At 31.9% G+C, this 21,457-nt stretch overlaps 1 protein-coding gene across 1 annotated transcript in view; it reads left to right on the plus strand.

Moving 5' to 3' along the window:
• LOC149780003 (voltage-dependent calcium channel type A subunit alpha-1-like) overlaps nt 1-21,457 on the plus strand; it is a 384,117-nt gene that overhangs the window by 229,601 nt on the left and 133,059 nt on the right. The window contains exons 22-26 of the mRNA XM_089937395.1: nt 2,103-2,236; nt 7,866-7,993; nt 8,662-8,788; nt 10,687-10,876; nt 13,183-13,289. Of these exons, the coding sequence (XP_089793521.1) occupies nt 2,103-2,236; nt 7,866-7,993; nt 8,662-8,788; nt 10,687-10,876; nt 13,183-13,289 (686 nt within the window). The remainder of the gene's footprint in view (nt 1-2,102; nt 2,237-7,865; nt 7,994-8,661; nt 8,789-10,686; nt 10,877-13,182; nt 13,290-21,457) is intronic.

Genomic DNA, 21,457 nt, shown 5'->3' on the forward strand with positions numbered 1-21,457 from the left:
TTAAATTCTGACAGTATGAAAAATTGCAAGATGATTAAAATTAGCTTCATATCTCTGTTTTAAAATGTGAGAAAATTCATGCTGTATTGCTGATCAGACTACAGAAGCTAATAATTGCATTTGTACTCCCTTTAACTTTCATATGCATCTCATTAATTGTAAATTTGTATTTTCATATGTGCTTTGAGTACATATACCATGTTAATGAAATATACATATCTCATTATAGTTCCACCGTAGGAGCCATATACAATTGTTAGTGAGATCATTACCTTATAATGAAATACGTGTTATATCAATACTCACTCATTATGTTACTTCCACTGGAGCCAGAGAGTATTCACCATATTGTGAGACCACATTATAATGAAGTAATTTTAATTAGAAGTCATAAAATATGTCACCTTAAAGTGAAACTTCCTTATAATGAAGTACATTATATATAGGTACTCACTTACTTATAATGTTGTCCATAGAAGTCATAGAGTATATCACCCCTTACAGTGAAACTTCCTTATAATGAAGTACATTATATATAGGTACTCACTTACTTATAATGTTGTCCATAGAAGTCATAGAGTATATCACCCCTTACAGTGAAACTTCCTTATAATGAAGTACATTATATATAGGTACTCACTTACTTATAATGTTGTCCATAGAAGTCATAGAGTATATCACCCCTTACAGTGAAACTTCCTTATAATGAAGTACATTATATATAGGTACTCACTTACTTATAATGTTGTCCATAGAAGTCATAGAGTATATCACCCCTTACAGTGAAACTTCCTTATAATGAAATACATTATACATATGACTACTACACAAAAAAGGGACCCATGACAATACTTGCCATATAACAGAAAATCTATTATAATTAAAGAGATTATAGTGAGGGATGTTAATATACTAAACATTTATTTAAATCCTCTTTGCAATTAATTTCATACATTTTTGTCAGTTGTCTTGGTTTTGATAATTGCCATGATATATATTTTTGATGACCTCAAAGAGTTGCATCCAGACTAATGTGGACGCAATGGTCAATGGATTTGCAGATACATTGGTCAGTTGGTTTGCTGATATATTGGTCAGTTGTTTTGCTGATGCATTGGTCAATTGATTGCTGATACATTGGTTAATTGATTTGCTGATACATTGGTCAGTTGATTTGTTGATATGTTGGTCAACTGATTTGCTGATACATTGATCAATTGATTTGCTGATAGATTATTCAGTTATTTCACATATACATGGATCAATGAATTTGCTGATACATTGGTCAACTGATTTGCTGATACACTGGTCAGTTGATTTGTTGATACATTGGTCATTTGATTTGCTGATTGGTAAGTTGATTTGCTGATACATTGGTCAATTGATTTACTGATACATTGGTCAATTGTTTTACTGATACATTGTTCATATGATTTGGTGATACATTGATCAACTGATTCGCTGATACATTGATCATTTGATTTGCTGATAGATTATTTAATTATTTCACTGATACATGGATCACTAAATTTGCTGATACATTGGTCAATTGTTTTACTGATACATTGGTCAATTGTTTTACTGATACATTGGTCATTTGATTTGCTGATACATTAGTCAACTGATTTTTTGTTGCAGTAAGCTTAATTTTGAATGTGTTACAAACTCACAGAGAACATTGATGTTAAACTAAATAGTAAACAATGGATATGAATCTGGATTATGGACATAAATGAGAAACCCGTCTACAAGGCTGCCAGATTTGAGCAATCTACTCTGAGAAAGAATTGTTTTTCATTTCTGCAAGATAACTGTCAGTGATTCATTAGGTAAACTCAGAATATAATCAAGGTGTTCCAAGGTACTCAAAGACATGTACCTTCCCAATAAAAATCCAGTCATATCCCAATTAAATCCAAACTTTCTAATAGCTAACAAAAATGTTCAGTTACTTAAATAATACCCAAATTTTCTTCAAATATGTGAAACTATCTGAAATGAGATTATATAAGTTAATACATTCAATTTGATAATGATTTAATTCCCATTATGTAAAATATGTTTTGTTGAAATGTTGATTTTGCATTTATTCTGTGTTCCAGAGACGAGATGAGATAGAGAAAGAGGTTGCCTTAGAGTTTGGACTACTCCCTGCTGGTGGAGGTCCTCCTTTGGTTAATATTTGCCCACCATCACCACAAAATAATGAGGATACAAAAACCAGCAGCTTCAATTAGTAAGTAGTTTTGTTGAAGATTTTTTAATTTTACCACTATGTTCAAGTTTCCAACCTATTATTGGTTACACCACTCTAACATGCTTATTTCTTTTTCTGGGTTACTAATGTCTCTTGTGTAGGGTCTCTTTTAGTTAACATGTGCCCACCAATATTACAAGTTAAGGAAGACACAACAGGAAGAACTGGTTTCCACTTGTCCACCTTCACAACAAAATAATCCAGGCACAGAAAGCAGCAATTTTGATTACTACTTGACATTGTTACACTCTGAAAATGTTCCCACTCTATTTCATGTTCTTAATTTGACAAAAGTCATATACTTTTGAACTGAATTTCTTCCATGTGTTGTCTCCATTTTATGGAATATTTCTTCTATTTGTCATTTATCCACCATGACCCCAAAATAATGAGGTCATAAAAAGTAGCAACTTTCACTACCAATGAGCATGTCTATAAGCTGTACTACATTTGCCAAGTTTTCAGCAGTACACACATTACCATTAGTTTTTTGTTTCTTTTCATTTTTCCATAGTTGTCTCTCTCTTTTTTAAAGAGCACATGTTTAGATCCTGACTTCCAGTCAGTCGCAAGAAAACATTTATATTACAACTATTTAGCTGGTTAACAGTAGATGACTTTACAATTAAAACTTTAAAAGATCCATAGTTTAGTTTTTCTAAATTCATTAAATTAAGTTTGTCTTTTTATTTCCTTATATTTCAGTGATGCAATTTCATCAAAGAAATATTGACAAAAATAATTATAGTTGTTGAACTTCTGCTGTCTGATCACTACATGCATGTTTCCAGTACCACTTATTAGCAATGGTGTTAAACCTTTGTCTTGTTGTTTGGTCTAGAATTAATTTCAATCCATGCCTATGGCCTAGTATACATTCTCTTTTAAAAAAACATAATTTGTAATACAAATAAAAGCTACAATCTGTGTGAATGTACTAAAAAATGAGATGTACCATATATGCTTGTTTATAAGTCGAGCCCGATTACACACCACATAGATCCTGGTCTGCTATAGCATAATGCATATGCAGATAATTGTCTATGTTTTTCGTTCTACTGATTACTCCTAAACAAACTGCAGAGACCCATATCTGCCAGTGCATTATGTGCCAGCAGATCTGGATCTGTGCGTTTGCAGTTGGGCTTGTTTTATAAGCTAGTATATATGGTATATGCCAAATATAATACATCTAACTTCCACTGCTATTGTACTATCACATGGCAGCCATGTCTCATGCAAATGGGTGTCCTGACAAGTCTCAACAGTGCAGCTCTCCCAACTGCAGCTTTATTTAATTATGTACCACCATGTGATATTATCAAGATCTTTTGATCCAGCAGTGAACCTCTAGATAAATGTTTTAGTCCACATTGTTGTTACCTCCCTTGGATAATCTTTTTAACTGAAGATTAATACTTGAAACAGTAGTAGAAAATGCTTGTCAAAGGAAATCACGACAATAATTTCTCAAATGTTTTAAATGTTAGTATATTATCTCCAATGAAAAAAAGAAAGGAAATAAAATTTAGAATAATATTATACAGATTGTTTTGAGCAATCAGTTTATCATTATTAATAGGTTGTTAAACAGGATATCTTTGGGGTTATGTTTTGCCATCTGATTAAATTAGAACATTCCACATGCTGGAAAAGATTTACTTATAAGGAGATTCCAAAAGCAAAGTGCACAGACTGCTATCACATAATGTGCTGGTAGACCTGTGTCTCTGTAGTCTGTTAAGAGCAATCAGTAAAACAGAACAAACACCACAGACCCGTAACTGCTGTCACATAATGTGCTGGTAGACCTGTGTCTCTGTAGTCTGTTAAGAGTAATCAGTAAAACAAAACAAACACCATAGAGGATCCAAATAATTTGGTATATTATGCAATGGTAGATCAGGATCTATTTTGTTTGCAGTTTGACCTGACTGATATTGCAGTATATATGGCAACAGAGCCATAAAGAACCAATGAAAATAAATTTCATGTGAGTTTTAAAATATTTAAACTCATTTTTATCAAAATATGACTCAAATATTTGAAATGTTAAGGAAACAAAAATACTCATTTAGGGCTAGTAGACCTACCTTTTATTTTTTAATTAGAGTACCTTGCTGTGTTTGCACCTGTTTTTCCTGACGTGGCTCTAAGGTCAGTGGGCTTATGGTTTGACCAAGCAATCAGTATGCATCTCACATTATGTGCCATCCATTCAAAATTTTATTTTCAACTTCTTCTGAAAGAAAACTCTTAAATCCAATTAAGTTACACTCGGTGATAATGCTCCTCAAATTAGGATGAAACTTGGTATGAACATTTTGTGGGATATGATCTTCAAAATTATGTCCAGTTTGGCTTCTCTAGCAATGGTGTGGTTTCAGTAGCTGCCAGGTACAACACCTAAATCTGACTTCTTTTCTAAAATGGCTTAGTCAGTTTTGGTCAAACATGGTAGAAATGTTTGTTAGCACATGCCATACAAAAATTGTGCTGGTAGTGGATCCCATATAAATGCTCTGCCTTCATTGCCAACCACATTAAAGAAAACTTAAGATTATTTTCAATTTCTTATCTGAGCTAATTTTGATGGAACTTGTTTCTTAGAATATGTTCTATCAAAACAGTTTCTGATAAAGCTCCTCTAGTAATTGTGTGGCTTTAATAGCATTTGTTTGCTCCCCAAGAAATTGTATGGCTTTCATAGCAGTTTTGTTGCTCCCACAGCAGTTGTGTGGCTTTCATAGCCATTGTATGGCTCCCCTAGCAATTGTGAAGCTTTTGTAGCAAGTTTATGGATAACCTGTTTTCAGCTTCTTCAACTTGCTCATATCTATATCAATACATGTTTTCTCATAGTTGTGTGTGGTGGTTTTATAAGTGTGAATCTCCCAGCCAGGAGGTTTTCCTCCTGAAATGAGTTATGTCTCCCATCCCATTCATCACTCACTGAAATTTCCTTCAACATTGTTATTAAAACCTATTAAATTTGTCCACTTTGTTCACACCTTGCTTCCAGTGTGGTATATTTACAATAATAAAGCCTGTGATCACATAAATGTTAGCTGGCTTAAATAGGGCAAGACAATTTAGCTGCTAATTTCAAGCAGCATAAATCATCCCTTTGATACTGTCAGCATGGTCAGTTGGTTTGACGTTTGCCAGCTTGGATTATACTATGTATGCTCAGAAGTAATTCTGAAAAGATCATAGACAATAATTGATTATGGTTGGATTACTAAAGAGCTTAGTCAGCATGAAACAATTTTTACAAGTTTATGCTCATGAAATAAGTAACAGAAAAGAGTGAAAGACAACAAGCTTTGTAAAATTAAACAAATAAGTTATTTCCCTAGAATAAAAAGTGAAAATAAGAAAAAAGAACTTACACTATTGGAAATTAAATCCACAAATAATCTAAGAATTATAGATACAAGTCCTAATAATAAAAAGTCCTGAATAAAACTCAGTTCAAGTCCCAAAGAGATCGAAAACTAAGATGATGACATGTCTGTTATAGCCTATGGAGTGATGATGTGTCTCTTGTTGAATCACAGAAATATTGTTCTAGGTATGAATTTAGTAAAAATTCTAGTGAATGTCTTTTTCAAGAATTTTATCAGAGCACTTTTGTATTTCCAGAGAAAATAATCACTTGAATTTAAAAGTTGAAGAAAATAAAACTCAGCCCAAATTCGTCACAACATAATACAACTTGAAGGTGCTAGATGTTAAAGCATGACTGGTAAAATCCTCAGTCACAAGGTTATATAGTTTCTTATAAAAAACAATTACCTAATGGAAAATAACATCATAGAATGATCTAATGATCCTTATTTATTTACAACAAAATAACCTGTAAATTTCACTTAGGAATCTCCAAAACCCTGGCCCAAATCAGCATATTTACTCCTTCTTATTTACCTAAATAATAATCCTGATATTAAGCTCATAAACATAGATAATAATTTAGCTATGCATTAGTTGTTGACATAAATGGAAAAAAAAAACCAAAAGAGTCAATCAGGTTTAGCAGAAATGAATTCAGTTTTGGGCAAGGTGATGGCCAGCATACAATGTTACATTACAATAGCATGTAATGAAATATAAAAAAACATTTTTTTAAAAACTAACAAATAAACAATTAAAAACATTTTTTTAAAAACTAACAAATAAACAATTCAATAAAATATACATAACACAATTAATATTGCTTTGATTCTCTCTCTGCAAGGTATATTATGCTTCAGTGCTTACAGTTGTTGAGCTGGATTAGAGTCTGTGCTAAGTGTGTTCAAAAGTAATTTGGACAGGATAAAAGATGTTAATTGATTATTGTTGGATTACCCAAAAGCACAAGTGACATAAAACAGGCTTCAATGTTTCAGCGATATGGCTAAGTGTGCATTATCTCCCAGTGTGAAAACACCAAAATTTATGCAACTGACATATCAGACAAAATTCACTAATGGATATTATAAACATGAATTTCAGTAGTTGGAATTAAGCTCAAAGGATATGAATATTAAATACCTACTTAAGACTGTCTTTCTGTAAAGCAGATTTTAAAATCTGCAATGGTGAAAAGAATGACATTGCACATTATGCTCAACTCCACATAATAAATGCAAAAACAAATCACCATCCATAAAAATACACCATCTATAATAAATACACCATCCATAATAAATACACCATCCATACAAATGCACCATCCATAATAAATACACCATCCATACAAATACACCATCCATAATAAATACACCATCCATCACTGAAATCCATGTTCACAGAATCAGCATTAGATGTGGATAAAACACCATTTTCCAAACAAAATCTGTTATGGCAGCAGATAAGTATTTCAGATCTGGTCAAAAACAGTGTTCTCTGACCTGGGAATCTCATGAAAGTTCTCATACAAATGGACGAAAAGCATTCACATAGTGACCCTACCTGACCCTCACTGGTACAAATTAAGTCAGACATTTTACCATTCTCATTGATAATCCTCCCTCTTTTGAAGGAAAATCTCACAACCAAATTTTGAAATCTCCCCATTTGTCCTGATTTCTCTGTGATTAGGCTTTAATAAAATCCACATGGAAAACAAATAAATTATACTAATTTTTCTTCAAGTATCACTATTGTTACTAATATACATTTTTCAAAAATCATGGAATAGAAATTTCTCTCCAAAAGTGCCTAACCATCTAAGACTGAATGTGATGGGTAAAGTCCTAGCAAGAGAACATTTCAATCATACAAAAGATGGCTGTGAAAGTCATACAAAAGATGGCTGTCTACCATCTATCCAAGTTAAATTTACTCAAAATAAAAACACAGTTAAAGAATGATGTAAGATATCATTCATTTCTGCCAAATAGCTTTAGATTATTCTGACTCAATGGAGGGGTGTCTGTCAATCCAAGGCACTTCTTTTATTGTTATATGTGCCATTTAGGATCAATATGAATGATATCAAGCCAACTTCAGCCTTTGTTTTTCTTTGTTTGCATGTATATATCTGTCTGTCTGTGTAACTGTCTGTGAACCTTTGCACTCCCAATTTTCTAAACCACCACTGAGATAACATTTTCACTTTTAGTATATCTTTCAGTAACCCAAGACTGGACACTAATCTAAGTCAAAACAACCTGAAAGACAATCGAGACAAACAACTATACCTGGAGCTGGACAGCATCCGTAACACATCTAATTCTCCACGACAGATGAGCAATGGACAGTCTCTCGATTCTGGTATGTAAGAAACATTTTATACAGACACTAATAACTGTAGTTTTTATTTAGGTCCTTTTTGATAATTTGTAATATCCAATGTTTTTCTCCATCCATCTATCTGTCTATTTATTTACAGGCCCATCTGTCATCTTCCTTTCTTACTATGTTTGTCAGCCTGGTTCTGTGCCAGCCTTTTATCCACCTATCTCTCTTACTACCTCTATCAGTCTATCTTTGATTATCTTTCTTGTGTGACATTAAAAATAAATTATGATTAATGACAGTAAGTCAGGAAATAAATCACTTTGTCTTGGGATGTCAATAACTCTCTGTCTGTCTGTATGTATGTCGATCTCTCTCTCTCCTTATTTATTGAATATACAGGTCTCATGTAATTCAAAAATATATTTATTAATGGCTGCAAATCAGGAAATAAACTCACTTTGTCTTGGGCTGTCACTGTCTGTCTGTCTGTCTCTGTCTCTGTCTCTCCCTCTCTCTCCCCTTATTTATTGAATATACAGCTGTCATATAATTGTAAGGGTCTATTTATTAATCTCTGTGTATCAAACTCTGTGTACCTATCAATCTGTTGCATGTTGCCCTTTCTGTCACACATACATTTTCACTGCTATTTAATGGAACATACAACTCTTTTCCAGGGAGCTCTTCCAGCAGCAGTTTGAATCTGCCACCGCTCCCTCAGACCACAAGTCAAGAGGAAATCCAAACTGGCCCTAAACCCATGCTACCTTACAGTTCCATGTTCATATTTGGACCTACCAATCCGTAAGTCACCATTCAAATGTATTTGAAGTAATATGGAAGGGACCCATATAATATGCTGGCTTTTCACCTCTATTGTAATGGGTTTGAGCCCAGATGCTGACAGTGTGTATGGTTACTTTCTCATTAAAGCAAATTTGGTGGTTTTCACCATGTTGGATTTATCCACTCTCAAGACTACATGAAGCCTATATCTGTGCCACTGAGGGTGTATTATAAAGCATTGCCTCCTTATTACACACGTATTTAATTTTATATGCTTGATATAATATTACGTACAGCTGTTCAGTCCATATATCCATATTACACACCCAGATTTGAACTACTTAGGTGTCTTCTTTGATGTACACACATAGATGTTTGTAGACACAGAGAATTGAAAATCCCAATTTGCTTTGAACTTCTTTCCTTAAATAAAGCCAGCATTATTTAGAAAGCATAAAAAGGGTGTGTATGTAATAACTTAAAAACTGCATTACTGTTTTACTCTGAGTCAGTGGAGAGAATTTTTTTATATTGCATATGAGCACACATTGACCTGAAGGCCTCAATTTGTATCAATGCCACATCAAACTCATTCTTTCTGCTGACCTAGAGCAAAACACACATGGAATTTTGTGAATTTATAATACTGTTTATGGAAGCCATAGAATATACTGTCCTATAGTGAGAATACCAAAAAATGAGGTATGGTATAAATAATTTTTCTACTATATAATAAAATGAATACCATGGCCATAACAGAAAATGTATTTAACAAAGTGACTTTTAGTGATGAATTACTGTTTTATGTAGACAGAACATGTTTTGCAATCAGTATTTAATATTAGTCACATTTTAAATTATTAAATTAACTATTTTATACAGAATTAATACTTTATTGCTAATTTTAATGATGTTATCAAAACATAAGTGAATGAACAGGGTTCAAAATAAGCTGGGGTCTTCTAGTCCTAGGTTTACTTAAGGACCATTTTCATGGTCCTGCTAATTTCTAAAACTTTTGGTAGATATCATCATTTAATAATGCTCTGAACGTTGCTTAAGCGGATAATGGTAGCTGTATAATTTACCACACCTAAATCTGCCACATCAATGACTGCTATATGCAGCCATCTGTACCACTGTCATATTTTTTTGACTAGTTGTAACAAAAGGGAACTAGTAGGTTTTGAAGCACACTAAAGAAAAAATATGCAGGTCATGTATGCATTCAGTACATATTATTTCAGTAATGCGTGTAATTGTCTAGAATTTGATTTACACATACCTTGAAATGGTGATTATTCACTTTATTTGGATCATGTATGCACATCAAGATTCCATTGAAGGATTATTATTTACACACCCCAAGAAATGCATATGGAGGACTCAGTAGTTAAAGTGGACACTTTAGGACAAGGTCAAGGTCTAACCCACTACAAACTGGAATGAATGTCACGTACTAAGATTTCACAACAAAAGCTGAACATGCTGAAAATGTATGTGTACTCCCTGCTGTTTGTTATTATGACAGACTTGAACACCTCTTTTCTTTGCCCAGTTTTATAAATGGTCACCAGTTTACAAATCCATAGCAATCAGTAACTTTTGTCTGGAATTAGTGTTTTATGACATTCAAGGAGCAGAGCATTAAACAATCGAGGATGTATAGTCTTAGACTTCAGTTAAACTTGTATTAAATTTTAGAACAGCACTGAATAGCTGATTTAATTTGAGTATTAATTTCACATGGATATAAAGGTAAATAACACCATTATTGTCATAAGGTGTGCATGGTCATGGATTTTACTTCAGTATAAAGTGGTATATAAAGTCACTCCCATGCACAGAGTTACAAGAAGCCATTATTTATGTTAATTTTTTAGTTTTATTGATGTATGTTTTTCGTTTCTTTTCAGGATTAGACGGTTTTGTCATTTTGTTGTAAACCTGCGGTACTTTGATCTGTTCATCATGATAGTTATTTGTGCCAGTAGCATAGCATTAGCTGCGGAAGACCCAGTGAGAGAGGAGTCCACACGCAACCAAATTCTGAACTACTTTGACTTTGTGTTTACAGGGGTCTTCACAATAGAAATGATTTTGAAGGTATGTGGCAATGTAACAGATTATTATGAATTCACAAGGCTGCATTAGTGGTAGCAGAATGTAACAATCACTTTACCATCCAATTTTGTGTCAAGCAATTTATCCATACACCCATCTGCACCCTAGATTAACCTCAGTGTTAACATTTTCAAGTCTATTCTTGCTTAGAGAATGCCTTCTCCTTGTAGTAGGGCTCAAGATGCAGGCCATAGATTGCTTCCTGTATTTATGGGGTACCAAATTTATGGAGTTCATGTTTCCTACAAACCTTTTATTAATTAACCTCACAATCTTACATGATCCATCTGTGAAGATAATTGAACCTCACTTCCTATCATAGGTGTGCCCGTAAATTTCATTAACAAGAAAAATACCATTTATTTCAAAACCATGAAAATTAATAACCCCAAAAAGTACCTCATAGGAATGACAACTTGTGGGACTTTTGTGGGACAACTTGTGGGACTTTTTCCTCAATGCAAAACTAATTGTTTTCAGTCACTGGGCTTAGTTTAAAGGGGAAAAGACACATAGACCAGCTTTAACTGTAAGTTGAACATGACTTAACAGCCATTATCATATGAAGGTTTTGTTTGTTCTTTTAATGCAAAGCAACACTTTGAAGGCTGAGGCAATCAGAGTAATGTGACTTGCTCAAATACACAATGTGGTAACCGATCCAGGCAGATCTGATAGTGGGAATCAATCCCATACCATTCCGGTCTTGAGTCCGATCTTATTAGATCTGATTGTGGGAATCAATCCCATGCCCTTCTGGTCATGCATACAATCCTATCAGATGTGGGAATCAATCCCATGCCCTTCTTGTCTTGAATACAATCCTACCAGATGTGGGAATCAACCCCATGCCCTTCTGGTCATGCATACAATCCTATCAGATGTGGGAATCAATCCCATGCCCTTCTTGTCTTGCATACAATCCTACCAGATGTGGGAATCAATCCCATGCCCTTCTGGTCTTGCATACAATCCTATCAGATGTGGGAATCAATCCCATGCCCTTCTGGTCTTGCATACAATCCTAACGGATGTGGGAATCAATCCCATGCCCTTCTGGTCTTGCATACAATCCTATCAGATGTGAGAATCAATCCCATGCCCTTCTGGTCTTGCATACAATTCTATCAGATGTGGGAATCAATCCCATGCCCTTCTGGTCTTGAATACAATCCTATCAGATGTGGGAATCAATCCCATGCCCTTCTGGTCTTGAATACAATCATATCAAGGACATCAGCCTTCACAACAGAGACACTGTAATTGAGCATTCTATATACATGTGTAACAAAAGTCATTCATTTTCACTACTTTCACTCTTAATGACACAAGTTCTTTGACACATGGCGGCAAGGGACCACGTTTATCTTTATGCAGCTTTTGTGAAGTTGTTAAGTTTTGCATCACTTGCTTTATAGCATTATTTTGACACATTTTAAAGTAAATAGACCAAAACTATAGTCATATTAGCTGAAAGCAGAAATACTTTTACAGTAAAAAAAATTTCACAGTGAAAGATCCTTCACTAAATTTTCTGAATGTTTTAGACTTAGGGTAATAATAAGACCTTTATATTATGGGATATAAAGGACAGAGAACATGGTCATGCTAAATCTTATGAGAAGATAATGATTTCTGCACATTCGGTTTAGTGTCTCATGTGCATACACAGAACTCTATTTAACACAGGACAGGTACAGTATATAATGTACCATTCATGGGTCTCTTGTATCTACTTTCATTTATAGAATAGTATTCTTTAATCTTGCTGTTTGTGAGTAGATATCATAACCATTTTCAATTAATTACACAAAAATCATCATATATATATATATATATATATATATATATATATATATATATATATATATATATATATATATATATATATATATATATATATATATATATATATATATATATACATATACATACATACATACATACATACATACATACATATATATATATATATATATATATATATATATATATATATATATATATATATATATATATATATATATATATATATATATATATATATATATATATATATATATATTCACTGTTCCATTATTTTCTGTGAATTCACAACTTTTTACAGAGTACCAAATTTTATAGTTTTGTAGTTGATTAAATCTGGTCTGTAGAAATGACAGGGTCCTTTCTTCAATCCATTTACCCAAGTAATAACAAAATGCTATTTACCACAAAACCTTAACAATTTATAACTCAATAAAGTTTTTACAAAATTGTATTGATTGTTTTATTCTCTTTCTTATCAGGTGATAGATTTAGGCGTCATTTTGCACCCTGGAGCGTACTGCAGAGATCTCTGGAACATCCTGGATGCGACTGTTGTCATTTGTGCTCTTGTTGCTTTCTTCTTCAAGTGAGTTCAGTTTCTTCATGTATTTGAAACAGAAACTTGCATATTTGTCATCCTGAATCATTTGCATTGAAGTTTAGTAATGGATTGAGATCATTTATCAGTTTAAGAAATTTTGGATTCTTTTTAAGAGAAAAATTATGGATCTTATTATAAAGTTACCCCCACTTAGAGAGATAAAATGAAATAATTTATATATCATTTTTTCTGGAAAAAATTCCAGCCCCCACCCCACCTCTGGCCAAACAAGAAGATTAAATTATCAATCCCTAAAGCTTTATGGGTAAATAGATATTCAAATATAAAATTTAGTATAGGGTCCTGGATAATTCAATTATAGGTATGTTGAATTTTGAATAGTATTGTATAATTTTGCATAACAGGTCTATATATAGCTTGCATAATTATATTGTTTATGCTTTATGCAGGAACTTGCACTGTTATTATGCATATTATGAAAATTATATGTGCTGCCTGTACAGAGAACATTGTAAATAGTCAGAGGAGATTCAGTTAAGTATTAACCAATATTATATTTCGAAAATTGATAACATTCAGTATATCTGATTTTTCCAGGAAATTTGGGAAATTACCATTACAAAATATGATCTCCAGGATCATTTGTAAAAACAAAATCCATGTAAAAGTTAAAAAAGCATTGTATAATGCATATTGGAAACAAACTCTTTTGATAGGAAAATGAATGACCACCAAAATATATGATAATAATTTACCATAACATTTCATTCCAAAATGGATCTTGACAATGTAAAATATACAATACCAGCTAAAATTTCATTTTAGAAAACTGAGAGACTGTGGTACATTGTTACTAATAAGGACTGGTATAAAGTAAAAGCTGACATAAACCAGAATATCCCTAATTTCACCATTTTTGTTTCTGACAAGTCATTATTCATTGACTGGTTCCTAACCATTTTAGTTTAGAGATGTCTATTTTGACAATAAATATAAATAAAGAACCATTCAAGCTACACTAACATTGCCTATTCTGGTACACTGAGAATATTTCTTAGCAAGATATGATTTAGTTCCATATAATAAAATTATGTTAAATTATAATTTTTCAATAGCAGGTAAACGTTTATAGAAAATATCAGAAAGGTAAATTTTAGCAATTCAAAATAAATGAAATAGCCACAAGTCTTTAGCCTCTAACATAAGACTTTGTGCTTACAATTATAACCAGAATCGATTCAAAAACATATTTTGTACATAAACAAAAATATAAAATGGTATTTTAAGTGCATTTATTTAGTAGCATTTTTTAAATATATTAACACATGCTTTTAGAACTTCTATGTTTTTGATACTGCTAAATATGAAAATAAATTTGCCAAAGAGAAAGTTGAATATAAAACTCAAGAGTTCTGTTACAAATGAAAATGCTTTGGAAATTTGCATAAACTCTTGTTTTCTATAACTTTTTCAAAGATAAATTCATCAAAGTTTCCCTCAAATGTCCTCTGAAAATGTGGACTTGATATTTTTATTCATTCTACACATTGAAACTTTATCCATTTAATCTTGCACAACTTTTCTGGTGTTAGATGAGACTATAAATCTGTATGATTAGATATAAATTAATTTGACATCGATGTCCTTATATTCAGATTAGATGTAAATTAATTTGACATCGATGTCCTTATATTCAGATTAGATGTAAATTAATTTGACATCGATGTCCTTACATTCAGATTAGATGTAAATTAATTTGACATCGATGTCCTTACATTCAGATTAGATGTAAATTAATTTGACATCGATGTTCTTACATTCAGATTAGATGTAAATTAATTTGACATCGATGTCCTTACATTCAGATTAGATGTAAATTAATTTGACATCGATGTCCTTACATTCAGATTAGATGTAAATTAATTTGACATCGATGTCCTTACATTCAGATTAGATGTAAATTAATTTGACATCGATGTCCTTACATTCAGATTAGATGTAAATTAATTTGACATCGATGTCCTTACATTCAGATTAGATGTAAATTAATTTGACATCGATGTCGTTACATTCAGATTAGATGTAAATTAATTTGACATCGATGTCCTGACATTCAGATTAGATGTAAATTAATTTGACATCGATGTCCTTACATTCAGATTAGATGTAAATTAATTTGACATCGATGTCCTTACATTCAGATTAGATGTAAATTAATTTGACATCGATGTCCTTACATTCAGATTAGATGTAAATTAATTTGACATCGATGTCCTTACATTCAGATTAGATGTAAATTAATTTGACATCGATGTCCTTACATTCAGATTAGATGTAAATTAATTTGACATCGATGTCCTTACATTCAGATTAGATGTAAATTAATTTGACATCGATGTCCTGACATTCAGATTAGATGTAAATTAATTTGACATCGATGTCCTGACATTCAGATTAGATGTAAATTAATTTGACATCGATGTCCTGACATTCAGATTAGATGTAAATTAATTTGACATCGATGTCCTTACATTCAGATTAGATGTAAATTAATTTGACATCGATGTCCTTACATTCAGATTAGATGTAAATTAATTTGACATCGATGTCCTTACATTCAGATTAGATGTAAATTAATTTGACATCGATGTCCTTACATTCAGATTAGATGTAAATTAATTTGACATCGATGTCCTTATGTTCAGATTAGATATAAATTAATTTGACATTGATGTCCTTATATTCAGATTAAACAATCCATTTACACTGAATAACTGAATTATTATCTGGATGGTGTTAAAGAAGGCAGGATGCATTAAAAAATTGAAAATTTAGATTGTAAATTATATGCTTCATTTTTTTAAAAATTGGTATTTTGTACAAAACTGTATTTTTCTATAAAAAAAACGGAATTTAAAAAAGACATTAAAGTGTGGTTTAAAATTGTGTGCAATGTTTTGTGAATCTGGTTGAGTTTTCATCATGATATTTGAGAAATTATCACAAAACTCACAAATCTTGCACCTGACAAGGAAACTACATTTCTTTTTTGCCCTGGTTGAGGGAAGTAAAATGTTTCATATGGCATATAAATATATTTTGGCCTGATGGCTTCCATTCATCTCTACACCACACAAAACTCTTTTTTTTTCTGCTGACTTGGAACAAAACAAATATGTAGTTTTAGGAATGTATTATTTGCTTGCCAGACATGTGCATCATTTTGTAAAATCCTATTTCAGAATGTTTTAACTGCATATGGAGTTTTACAAACTTGATATGTAACTACAGATATCCATTGCATGCAAATACTTCATTTGGATTTCAAGTTAGCTATGCTATTTAGTATGATATGCATTCTAAGAAATTTAGTTATGCATACATTAAGTCAAATTCAAATTTTCCACCAAATTCCAATTTAAATCAGTTAAATGACAAAAGTGTTTCTCTGATGTGTGAAATTTTTTATGTTTAAATTCTTCTTAAGGTTTCATTTCACTGTACAGAAAGCTTTATCACTTTTCTTTATTAACTTTCTTGCTATAAAATTGCATTTCTTCCCATAATCTCTTCTTACAGGGTCATTTCTTTATTAACTTTCTCGCTATAAAATTGCATTTCTTCCCATACTCTTCTTACAGGGGCGTTTCTTCCGATACAAATGTGCAGGACATTATGTAGGCATTTTATGTAAATTCTGTACAAATAAATTTTATCCACATAACTTAGCTATTATTTTAACCACATTGCCTATGAATGCCTAGCAGAATCACAGTTGCTTTCATACTGTGCATTAATTTCTTCTGATTGTGATTACTACATGTATTCTGTTGCAGTGTTTGCTAATGATTAGAAAACTTAAATTTCCTCTAGAATTCGATGCCGTAATTCTCCTATAAGAAGCCCATGCTTGATAAGAAGCCCTTACCCAAGCTTGACAAAATTTTGTGTAACATTTTCGAGCAATTTTAAATCATTCTCCACACTTTTAAACAAATTTACAAGATGGGCTTGTTTCTTATTGGAGAAATACTGTAGTTTGTTCCTTTTTTTAACATTAATGGAATGCACGTCAGATGGCTATTAGTTCATTGTCATCTTTGTTAAGAAATTATGGGTCAATAATATAGTAAGAAAAAAACGCATCACTTGCCCCTTTTTCTTTAGCAACACTATTTTCTGTTTTTATGAAGGTGAAACTTTAGGATGTATTGATGGAATTTCTTCAGGAAAATAGCTGTTGGCCACTATTGAGGAAAGAATGAAATTTATAGTGTCAAGAAATTAGCAAATATAACCAAGAGAACATGTTAAGATAAAAAGTCATAATTTCAGCAAACTCTGACAAGTAGTCTTAAAGATTAAAACAATTAATGATATATCAGGGGAGGTAACTTAATGTAAAACTTTTTACCTATTCCTAGCTTTGTTAATATCACTATTTTAAGATAAAAGAGCACTTTCCTTTTCATTTATTTTACAATATGTTGGCATAGAAATAATATGAATATACTGATAAATATATGCTTGTGTGAGAAGAAAAAATAGATTGGCCCCACACTTCTGTGAAGTGTTGGGATATTGTTGGCCCCATGCATCAGTCAATTATACTTTCCATCATTTTGTCCATTGGTGACAAAGCTTGTTATGTTTGTTATAGACTCAATATGAGCATTGTACAGATGTGTAATAAGAATTTACTTTCTTAGTCTAGGCTGAAATTTCTTGGAATTTAAAAAAGAAATGGGATATTTTTTTAAGAACTCAGCTTATCATCACTCTTCTTTCTGCCCAGTTGTATGATTTTATTGAAATATTGCAGGCTAGGTATATGGTTGGTACTATTACGCAATATGGTTTTTCATTTCTTTATATAGATGATTTTTATTCGAATTTCTTGAAAAGCTTTTAAGAAAAGGGTATTTATGGTAATTTAATTCAACATTAATTCTCATCCCACATTGATTGGATGGGGAATTACATTGAAACTTTAATGGCTAGATGAGTGTTTTGCATCGATGTGCACTGATGTTTGACTTTTCTCCTTTGTCCCATTTTTGAGGTAATTCTTGAAAATTTCAAAAAGGGGTATTTTGGGAATTTACATTGTCATCGCTTTGTATCATACATTAGTGTGATTTTGTTGTAACTTTATAGGCCAGATATTTAGATGATATCCATGGACTATAATGTTTTCCTTTTGCCCATTCCTAGGAAAATGTCCTGAAAAAAGATCTCAAAAGGGTTGTCTTAAGAATTCAGATTGACATTGTGTCTTCTCTTTCACTGTTCAAAGGTTTCTATTCAGCTTTGTAGGTGAGATGTGGTTGGTACAGATGACCATTAAGACTTTTACTTTTATCTTCTGATATAGTTTTGAAAGTTTCTACAAAATTATCAAACAAAGGACCAGGTAATTAGGGGAATGACATTGTCATTGCTTACCCTCACACATTGATTGGAAAATTTTATCAAAATGTTGTAGTTTATAGTTTGCATAGATATATGGTAGGGTTTTACTTCTTTTTCTATGGCTCATTCTAGAGAAACTTCAGAAAAAATTGTTGCAAGATGCGGAATTTCAAGAATTTAGCTCGTCATTGCTTCTCCTAATCTGCTAGATGAATTTTATTGTCCCCGTAGTTAAATATAGACTGAGAATATTTTCATTGCCTTGTTTATCAGTCTGTCCATATCTTTTTTGACCACCTCCCCAACTCAAACTCTCTATCCATGACAAAGCTGGCCATCAACAATTCTCTCACACTGCTTGTAAGATTTTTATTAAACTTTGTTGGCAAGATATGTGATCAATCTAGATGTGTGAAAAGATTTTACTTTTTTCCTCTGGCCAATTTTTGTGGACATTTATTGATATGTTTTCCAAACAGGATTACAGAGAATTCAGATTATCATCACTTCTATTCACATAGTGGCTTGGACGATTTTGTTGTTGTTGTTATTTCTTTTCCTACATTGCTTGGAAGATTTTATTGTTGCTGTTGTCATTTCTTTCCCCACACTGCTTGGAGAAGTGTACTGATTCTTTATGGGCCAGATATGATGCTTGATGTAGATATGTGAAAGCAGTTTTTTTTCTTCCTCTGACCCATTTTTTAGAACAGCTTTAAAAAAAATTCAACGTTGGGAATTTTGAGAATTAAGCTTGTTTATTGAGTATTTATGCAACCCTATACAATATTACCATTGGACAATCACAGATGTTTTAGAACCATTTTTTGATCTGTCATTGTTCCAAAAGTCGAGAGAAAATGTAGGTTGTTTGAAATATAAAAATTCATGTTTAGAAAAACATGCCTGAAGCATGAGGATTTACAAGTCTCTGACTTCATGGACATAAAGTCTCAATTTCAGAAGAACTGAAAGCTAAAATCTATTTTGTTACAAAAATTAGTAGTTATTATCACAGAGTGATGAGCAGAGTAAATTTCTTAACTTGGGTATGATCATTGTAAGCTCAACATTTGAAAAGGTTTAATGAAACATAAAGACTGTTTGTCTAAATAAAACATTAAAATTTTACAAAATTTAATTTTTTTACAAACTGTTTAATTGCTATATCTTGATGAGTGTCAGTTTTCCGAAGTATGATGAAGATGTGTAGTAAAAATTGTTGACATCTGTAGTAATGAAAATAAATTGCCATTAATTTGTGTAAAAGAAATATATAACATCATCGATGACATCATCAAAACTCTTGAATATTAGTAATTTGATTGAATTTACCTCCCCTGAAAATTTACATCTTAATGAAGTTGAAAGGTATGTAACAGATTTGTATAGAATTTTCACTGTTGTTTAAGTCAAGATTTTTGTTTATTTTCATCATATTTATCTATTCTTTATCTTTTTTCTCAGATTTAAAGTATTTTGAACAAAATATAGGTCTCCAACTGGAAGGAAATTAACCCAGTCAAATTAACCCATTCAAATTAACCCAGTCTTGATTTTGATAAATGCAATGCCTTTTAATCATAAACACTGGTACAAATTAGGCATGCAATTACCAGAATTAGATCTAAAATAGGATGCAGTTTGTAAATAACATCAGAAATGAAATATTTTTCTAGTTGTTTTATTAAATCTGTTATTACATTAGAGTTTACATCCATAAAAGAGTTGCACATGATGTTCTGTTCTTTGTGAAACAAAAATGTTGAATGCAGGTGACAGAAACTGTGAATTAATACAACATCTCTTTCTTGTCAGGATTTATTTGGTTTTATTTAATACTTATCTCTTTTGGGTAATTTCTCTTAGATGTTGGTAAATGACAGACTTGGATTAATTCCATTAGCCCTTGCTTTTTGATTGGTTAATTTTACTAGCTGAATGATGCTTGTTTCAAGAAATGGAATATCTGTCCCAAATTCCAAATGATGTTGTCCCCTTTGCATAAGTACAAGAATTTATTTAGGTGCATTATATGTTTTAATGTAGAACTGTTAAACAAAATTGTATTGGAAGCTGAGTTATCCAGACTGTCCTCATGTGGATATCATGGCAGTTAAATGCATTTCATAGCAGTTAAACAGATATCATGGCAGTTAAACAACAATTTGTGGAAACAGATTTCCTGTTGCATTCTTTGAAATGCTTGGTTTACTAAGATCCCTTGTTTATCTTCATGAAAGATCTAGAGCAAGTGTCTCAATTAATGGGCATCACTGAACAACAAAAATAATGAATCAATGTTTTATACAAGTGACAAAACAGAGAGGTTACATAAAAATGATTTGATTTTGTCACATTTGCCATGTAACGGGAATTTTGAGTGGTGGATAACTGTAATTTATTTAGGAGTCACAGGATAAAACCACAAAAATAAATCCCATAAAAAATATTGATTTAAGACTAATCTCACTATATCCATCACAACTAAAATATAACTAGCCTAAATTGAATCTTAGTGTTGAATCAAATGACGAAATATTGATCTGCAAAATGAAGTCACTGTATGATATTTGAAGGATCAGAGTCAATTGTTGTAGGCTTAGCTGCTGATAGATCATCATTAGGTTTATGTAGACCCTTTAAAAATAGTTATCCCATGTTTACGCAAGTGTGACCCATGCTTTTTTATACAATATTTTGATTGATTCATATTGTCTTTGAAAGCATGTTTGGCCTTGCTGAATTGCATGCACTACGGAAGTATGCACCACACATCC

This window comes from Sinohyriopsis cumingii, chromosome 16, assembly GCF_028554795.1.
Source record: "Sinohyriopsis cumingii isolate HCF-2022 chromosome 16, ASM2855479v2, whole genome shotgun sequence".
Taxonomy (NCBI): Eukaryota; Metazoa; Mollusca; class Bivalvia; order Unionida; family Unionidae; genus Sinohyriopsis; species Sinohyriopsis cumingii.